At 62.0% G+C, this 6724-nt stretch overlaps 2 protein-coding genes across 2 annotated transcripts in view; one reads left to right on the top strand and one right to left on the bottom strand.

Moving 5' to 3' along the window:
• Nucleotides 1-2228, top strand: part of TREH (trehalase) — a 16288-nt gene extending 14060 nt beyond the window's left edge. The window contains exons 10-15 of the mRNA XM_015560661.1: nt 3-191; nt 696-913; nt 1105-1216; nt 1382-1494; nt 1739-1792; nt 2016-2228. Of these exons, the coding sequence (XP_015416147.1) occupies nt 3-191; nt 696-913; nt 1105-1216; nt 1382-1494; nt 1739-1792; nt 2016-2156 (827 nt within the window). The 3' untranslated portion in view covers nt 2157-2228. The remainder of the gene's footprint in view (nt 1-2; nt 192-695; nt 914-1104; nt 1217-1381; nt 1495-1738; nt 1793-2015) is intronic.
• Nucleotides 2229-2454: 226 nt separating this feature from the next.
• The window catches only part of PHLDB1 (pleckstrin homology like domain family B member 1), a 41204-nt gene continuing 36934 nt past the window's right edge, over nt 2455-6724 (bottom strand). Inside the window, 4 exon segments of the mRNA XM_015560637.1 lie at nt 2455-3718; nt 4718-4803; nt 5387-5489; nt 5762-5878. Of these exon segments, the coding sequence (XP_015416123.1) occupies nt 3578-3718; nt 4718-4803; nt 5387-5489; nt 5762-5878 (447 nt within the window). The 3' untranslated portion in view covers nt 2455-3577.

Below are 6724 nucleotides of genomic sequence, written 5' to 3' on the forward strand. Positions count from 1 at the left end.
CCGGGAGGCTCTGTGGGCTGAGCTCAAGGCGGGAGCCGAGTCTGGCTGGGACTTCTCTTCACGCTGGCTCATCGGGGGCCAGGACCCCAGCTCGCTCAGCAGCATCCGGACCAGCAAGCTGGTGCCTGTGGACCTCAACGCCTTCCTGTGCCAGGCGGAGGGGCTGATGAGCAGCTTCCACGCCAGCCTGGGTGAGGGGCCGGGCGGGAGGAGCTGGGTGAGCGGCTGGGCAGGAGGAGCTGGGTGAGGGAAAAAAAAAGGAGGAGCTGGGTGAGGGGCCAGCTGGGTGGGAGGGGCCGGAGCGAGGAGCCGGAAGGAGGACTTGGGTGAAGGGCCTCCCGCTGTGCAGCCCGATGGTACCTGCCCCCTCGTGCGGCCGGTGGGAGTGCACAGGGGGCCTACGCGCATTCCCACTCCCCCATTTTCTCACGGGCAGGTGGTGCCTAGTCCTCACCTCCAAACCCCTCCCCTCTCCCTGGGGCGGCCCTTCGAGCCCAGCCAGTGCCCTTCGGGGGATGAGCCCGGGACAGGGCCGCATAGGCCGGGAGCCCTAGGGCCCCTTTGCTCAGGGAATTCCGGGTCCTGGAGCCTGAGGCGGGGCGGGCTCCAGGTGGGCATGGCCTCTTGGCCCCTGAGGGTCACAGCAGGAGGCCAAGGGCGGGCCCGTTGCTCCATCTAAACCACGTGTCCCCCAGGGAATGAGGCTGAAGCCGCAAAGTACAGCAACCTGCGCGCCCGGCGCCTGGCCGCCCTGGAGGCCGTCCTGTGGGACCCCGAGGAAGGGGCCTGGTTTGACTATGACCTCGAGCATGGAAAGAAGAACCGCGAGTTCTACCCGTCCAACCTGGCGCCTCTCTGGGCCGGCTGCTTCTCTGAGCCCTCCATGGCGGACCAGGCCCTCAAGTACCTGGAGGTGAGGGGGGCGGGCAGCGTGGCCGCCACGCCCTCCTGGGTCTCAGCTGCGGGTCCCACTACGGCCACCAGGGGGCAGCTGTGAGCCCAGACGGGAAGGCCCAGGCGAGGAACCTCTGCTTTAGGGGGGCCCTGCCTCCTGGCTCCCCGCCAGCCCCACCCGCAGTCACGGTGCCTTCTGGAACCTTCCAGGACAGCCAGGTCCTTACCTACCAGCACGGAGTCCCGACCTCGCTCCGGAAGTCCGGCCAGCAGTGGGACTACCCCAACGCCTGGGCTCCCCTGCAGGACCTGGTCATCCGAGGTAGGAGCAGGGATGGGCGGGTCCCAGGGTCCTGTCTCTCCAGCCGCAGGCCCGGTCAGAGCCAGTGGCCCGCGGTCCCAGGAAGGAGGGCACAGGCCGGCCCTGTCCCCCTCTGCGCCCCTGGGATGGGCTCTGCATCCTCAGGCCCTCCTCGGGGTGTCCTAGGTCTGGCCAGGTCTCCTTCACCCAGGACCCAGGAGGTGGCTTTCCAGCTGGCGCAGAATTGGATCCAAACCAACTTCCGTGTCTACTCCCAGACGTCAGCCATGTACGAGAAGGTGAGCCGCCCCTCAGGCTCTGCAAAGCCCAGGCCCCGCCCCGTGGCGGCCCCCAGTGGCCATTCCCGGGCACTGCCGGGGTGGGAGACTCACGTGAGCTGGCCCTGAGCCAGACCCGCCAGTGCGCCTCCCCGTGGTGAGAGGGGGAATTGTCTGGCTCTGCAAACCCCAGGCCCAGGGGCGGCCCCAGTGGCTACTCCTGGGCACTGCAGTCGTGAGGGACAGCTTGTCCTCTTGTCCCCAGTATGACATCAGCAGTGGTGGACAGCCAGGTGGCGGAGGGGAGTATGAAGTCCAGGTGAGTGGGCCCACACCCTACAGGGAATGATGGGGCTCTGCTCTCCCCACAACTGACCTTGACCTTCCGCTCTAGGCCTGTTCTTCCATGGGGGAGGGTCCCCAGGGAGGAGCCTGACACCCCTGGGCTAGACCTTCGGGTGTAGGTCAGGGGACCCCACACCTGCCTGGAAGGACGTGGGGGCCTTCCCCCGAGGCCTCGCCACTGGCCACCCTCTCTCCAGGAGGGGTTCGGCTGGACCAATGGCGTGGCCTTGATGCTCCTGGACCACTACGGCGACCGGCTGAGCTCAGCGGCCCAGACCGCTTTCCTGGGGCCCCTGTGCCTCGCAGCTGGCCTTCTGCTCAGCCTCCTGCTGCGGTGACGGTGACGGCCCTGCCCCGTCGCCTCGGCTCCTCCTCCGGCTCTAGCTGGTGCTTCATTAAACGTGTGCAGGGTCCCTGCCTTCGGCCTTGTCCTCCATCCCTGGGGACCCCATGCCCTCCTGGGCCTCCCGCCAGTCCTCAGAGGGGAGGGGGACAGGGGAGGGCTGAGGCCATGGGTTGGCCCCTGGGTCCCTCCTGGAACTTTTCACCCAGTGGAAAGCCTGCTTTGTGGGGCAGAACTAACCCTCCTGCCCCGTGAGCCTCAGCCAGTGCCCCACACACCGCAGCCCCCCAGAATCACACGCCAAATACTTTATTGTTCTGCTGAGATGCTTACAAATACTGAGAACCGCCCAGCCTGGACCCGCACCCGGGCGCAGCACTGGAGGGGTGGGGAGGTGGGCTTAGTGTTAAGGCGGAAGGACTGCAGCCAGGCCGCCGGAGGCCTCGTCCTCTGCTCCATGGTCACCCCTGCGGAGGTGGGACTTCAGGGTCCCCTCCTCTGAGCTCCTCTCCGGCTCAGGCTTCCTCAGGGAGCCCCGCACAGAACCCGAGGAAGGCCCTTCCAGCTTCCTCCTCCTCGGGGCCGAGATACCCTGACTTCATCCCCTCTGGCTCTAGGCAAGGCACGAGTGGACGGGAGAGGGCTGGCCGGGGCCAGCAGCTGTGCGTCGGCCTGGGGACGGGCTGGGGAGGGAGGTGTGAGGTCCCATTTCCCCAACATGAGATGCCTAAGGGCCTGGGCTGGAGAGATGATGGCACGTACCCTCAGATGGGCCACAGCTTCAGCAGTGGGCAGAGCCACACAGCCACGGCAATTAGTATGTAACCATGGCAATGAAACAGTTAGGATGGTGACCATGGTGATGGTTCTGCAAAAAGGGGATGGGGCTGACCCCTCAAAGATAAAACGTGAGGCCTCTGGCCCTTGAGCAAAGTAATAAAAGTACAAATGCGGGCGGACGATGGGGTGAGAGCAGGGCCTGAGCAGCACTGCCTGAGCTGCTCCCCACTCTCGAGGCAGCTCTGCTCGGGCCCCCACGGCCCCTGCACAGCAGCTGAGGCAAGAGGGGATCTTTGGCAGATTCTGGTACCGTAAGTGTCCTTGACCCAGAGAACACATAGGGCAGGACCCTGCAGGGTTATTGCAAGTTCCGGGCTCCTGGGCTGCGAAACCCCCCGCCCCGCTGCGCCCCCAGCCCTGGCTGGTTCTGCTTCTGCAGGAGGCCCGAGCTCAGCACCTCCCAGCAGGACAAAGGCCTCTGCTCCCAAAGCCCTGGCTCCGCTGGGCCCTCCCCGGGCCTCGGGACGCACCGCCGGGAGGCAGCCTGGGCCAGGGGGTGACTGTGTCCAGGGCCAGCAGAGAGCAGGAGGTCGGGCCTGGGCCCTGGGCCAGCCTGAGGGCCAGGAAGCCCACCCGTCAGTTCATGAACTGAGTGTAGCCCTCGGCCCCGGTGACAATGACGTCCATCCAGATGCGCATGGCCTCTGCCGACGGGGCCACCATGTAGTACAGCCGGTCGTGCGTCTTCACACAGAAGGTGAGGGCCGGGTTCGGGCTCTGTGGAGGGAAAGGGGAGCGTCTAAGACAGAGCCACCCAGACGTGCAGCTTTCTCCAGCCCGCCTCCCCATCCGCCCTGCCCCGCCCTGTCCCCATGACGACCTGGAGCTCGGGGCTGAGCCCTACATGGACCCAAAGCCTGGCCTCCACCAACCAAGCGGATGCTCCTGGGCCACTGGTGTGACTGTGGTCCAACCTGAGCTGTCCCCTCCTCGCCCCAGCAGTCCTGGGACCTGTCAGTCACGTTCTTCCAGCTGGGTCCCTGGTCCGTAGCAACCCCAGGCACAAAGGAATTTCACAGATCAGACACCAGGGCCATTCCTGTGAGGGCTGTTTCATCTCATGCGTTCTCCTCTCTGCAAAAGCGGCGCAGGCGGCCCGGCCAGCCTGGCTCAGTGGTTGAGCATTGATCTATGAACCAGGAGGTCACGGTTCGATTCCCGGTCAGGGAACATGCCCAGGTTGCTTGCTCGATCCCCAGTGTGGGGCGTGCAGCAGGCAGCCGATCAATGATTCAGCATTGATGTTTCCCTCTCTCTCCCTTCCTCTCTTAAATCAATAAAAAAATATATTTAAAAATGCGGTAATTGTAGTTACTGTCTATAGCAGTGATGGCAAACCTTTTGAGCTCGGCGTATCAGCATTTTGAAAAACTCTAACTTAACTCTGGTGCCGTGTCACATATAGAAGTTTTTTTGGATATTTGCAACCATAGTAAAACAAAGACTTATATTTTTTATATTTATTTTATATATTTAAATGCCATTTAACAAAAAAAAGTCAACCAAAAAAATGAGTGCGTGTCATAGGTTCGCCATCACTGGTCTATAGGGAGGGTGCCTCGGACACCAGCAAAGCTGAAGCCTCTCTGGAGAAGGGGGGGAGGAGGAAGGAAGGGAGCGTGTACAGAGGGAGCGAGGGGTGGCCCGAGCCTGCAGGGCCGGTGGAGGCCTTCGCTCCCAGCCTGCCCAGAGCCCGCAGTCCCTGGGCGCCCGCACCTTGGCCGCGCTGCGCAGGTGGTCGTAGTACACCTCCTCGATGGCCTGGAAGTAGATCACCCCCTTCAGTTTCGTCTCATGCTTGTCTGCAAAGGAAACAAGGGCCCGCTGAAGTCCCAGGCGCCAGGATCCAGTGCCCAGCCATCACGCTTTGTTCAGTAGCTGCCTCCCTGACAACAAGCTCCATGAGAGGGGCGGCGGCCAACGTGCGTATCACCAGCGTTGAGCACAGTACCTGGAACTTATCAGATGCTTAGCAGTTGCTGAGTAAATAAATGGATGAGCCTGGCCTGGTGGCTCAGTGGTTGAGCATTGACCCAGGAACTAAGAGGTGGCCAGTTCGATTCCTGGTCAGGGTACATGACCGGTTGCAGGCTCAATCCCCAGTAGGGGGCGTGCAGGAGGCAGCCAATCAATGATTTTCTCTCATCACTGATGTTCCTCTCCCTCTCCCTTTCTCTCTGAAATCAATTTAAAAAATTGTTTTAATAAGTAAATGAATGGACCAATCCATGGAGGTGACCCAGGGACTCTGCACATTTGCCAGGGGTGGAGGAGAGGGCAGACCCAGTGAGCCCGTGGCCCCCACTGGGGCTTGGCCTCTTCCGGAAGACCAGCTGTCCGGGGTGAGCCCAGGGCCTGCTTCTGGGAAGCCGTGGGGGAACTCACCCACATAGTAGGAGAGGGTGCGCTTGAGCCGGTCGAAGACAAACCAGCGCTTCTTCCACGACTTGATCTTGCCGCCCATCTTGACCAAGTAGCCACGACAGACCTGGTGGGAGGCAGGAATGAGGAAGGACCCAATGCCCGGCCCTGAACCTTCCTTCCCTGAACCTTGAACCCTAACCTTCACAGAAGTGCCTGTATTGGGGCGGGGGGTGGGAACCTGTCCCCAACATCTCTTCAAGCTAGAACACCGGCCCTGAGCCAGACCTCGATGTCAGGGCAGGACCAAGCCCAGGAGGGCCTCTGACCCTGGTCCCCTCCCCGCACACAGGCGACGCCCAGCACCCAGGCGACGCCCAGCACCCAGGCCACGCCTACCTTGCTGCTGAGCACCACGTGCAGACAGGTGTCGACGCCGTGGCCCGAGGACTCGATGTGGGTCTTCAAGTCAAAGTCCTCCTTCCGGATGGGCAGGTAGCGGGTCAGGGGTCGCGCCTGGGAGCAGAGGGCAGGGTCCACGTCTCCTTGCTGCCCCATCGTTCCTTATCCAAGCTTCAGTCCTGCACCCCACAGCCTGCACCCTCCCTCCCTCGCCCACGGCCGTGGCTCTGCAGTGGCCCAGAGGGCAGCCACACTTGTCTTGTCCCCCCTCCCTGCCCCCACCCTGCTCCTCTCCCTCCGGGGCTGAGTGGAATAAAGCAAGAGGCCGCTGTGGGCAGGCTCTGGGAGGAGAAGCCGACAGGAAAGCTGGTCTCTGACGTCCCAGGGCACCTCTCTGGGCCTCAGTGTCCTTAGGTGGACTACGTGGCTTTGAACGATCTAATCCCGAGGTCTGTTCCACCTCAGAAACTCCAAGACTAACTCCAGTCTGTACCTGCTTCCTCTCTGCTTGTCCTTTCTGGGAAGAACATTAGAATGGCACGAAAGGAAACGTCACAGATGGTTTAAAGAAAAACAAATGCACACCTTCCAGGAGGCCCACCGCCCCCAGCACACTCAGCCCACGGCAGGGGCTAGAGAGCCCACAGTGGCCGCGGACCAGCAGGAGGGGGATTAGGCCCTGGCCAAAGATCCCAAACACAGAGGTGAAACTCACAGTTCTGATTATTTTCCTTTTTTTAATGTATTTTTATTGATTTCAGAGAGGAAGGGAGAGGGAAATAGATAGAAACATCAATGATGAGAATCATTGATCAGCTGCCTGTGCACACCCCACACTGGGGATCAAGCCCACAACTCGGGCATGTGCTCTGACTGGGAATCCAACCGTGACCTCCTGGTTCATAGGTCGACGCTCAACCACTGAGCCAGCCGGCTGGCCCCAGGCAGCAATTTCTGCTC

The sequence above is a fragment of the Myotis davidii genome, unplaced genomic scaffold, assembly GCF_000327345.1.
Source record: "Myotis davidii unplaced genomic scaffold, ASM32734v1 scaffold355, whole genome shotgun sequence".
Taxonomy (NCBI): domain Eukaryota; kingdom Metazoa; phylum Chordata; class Mammalia; order Chiroptera; family Vespertilionidae; genus Myotis; species Myotis davidii.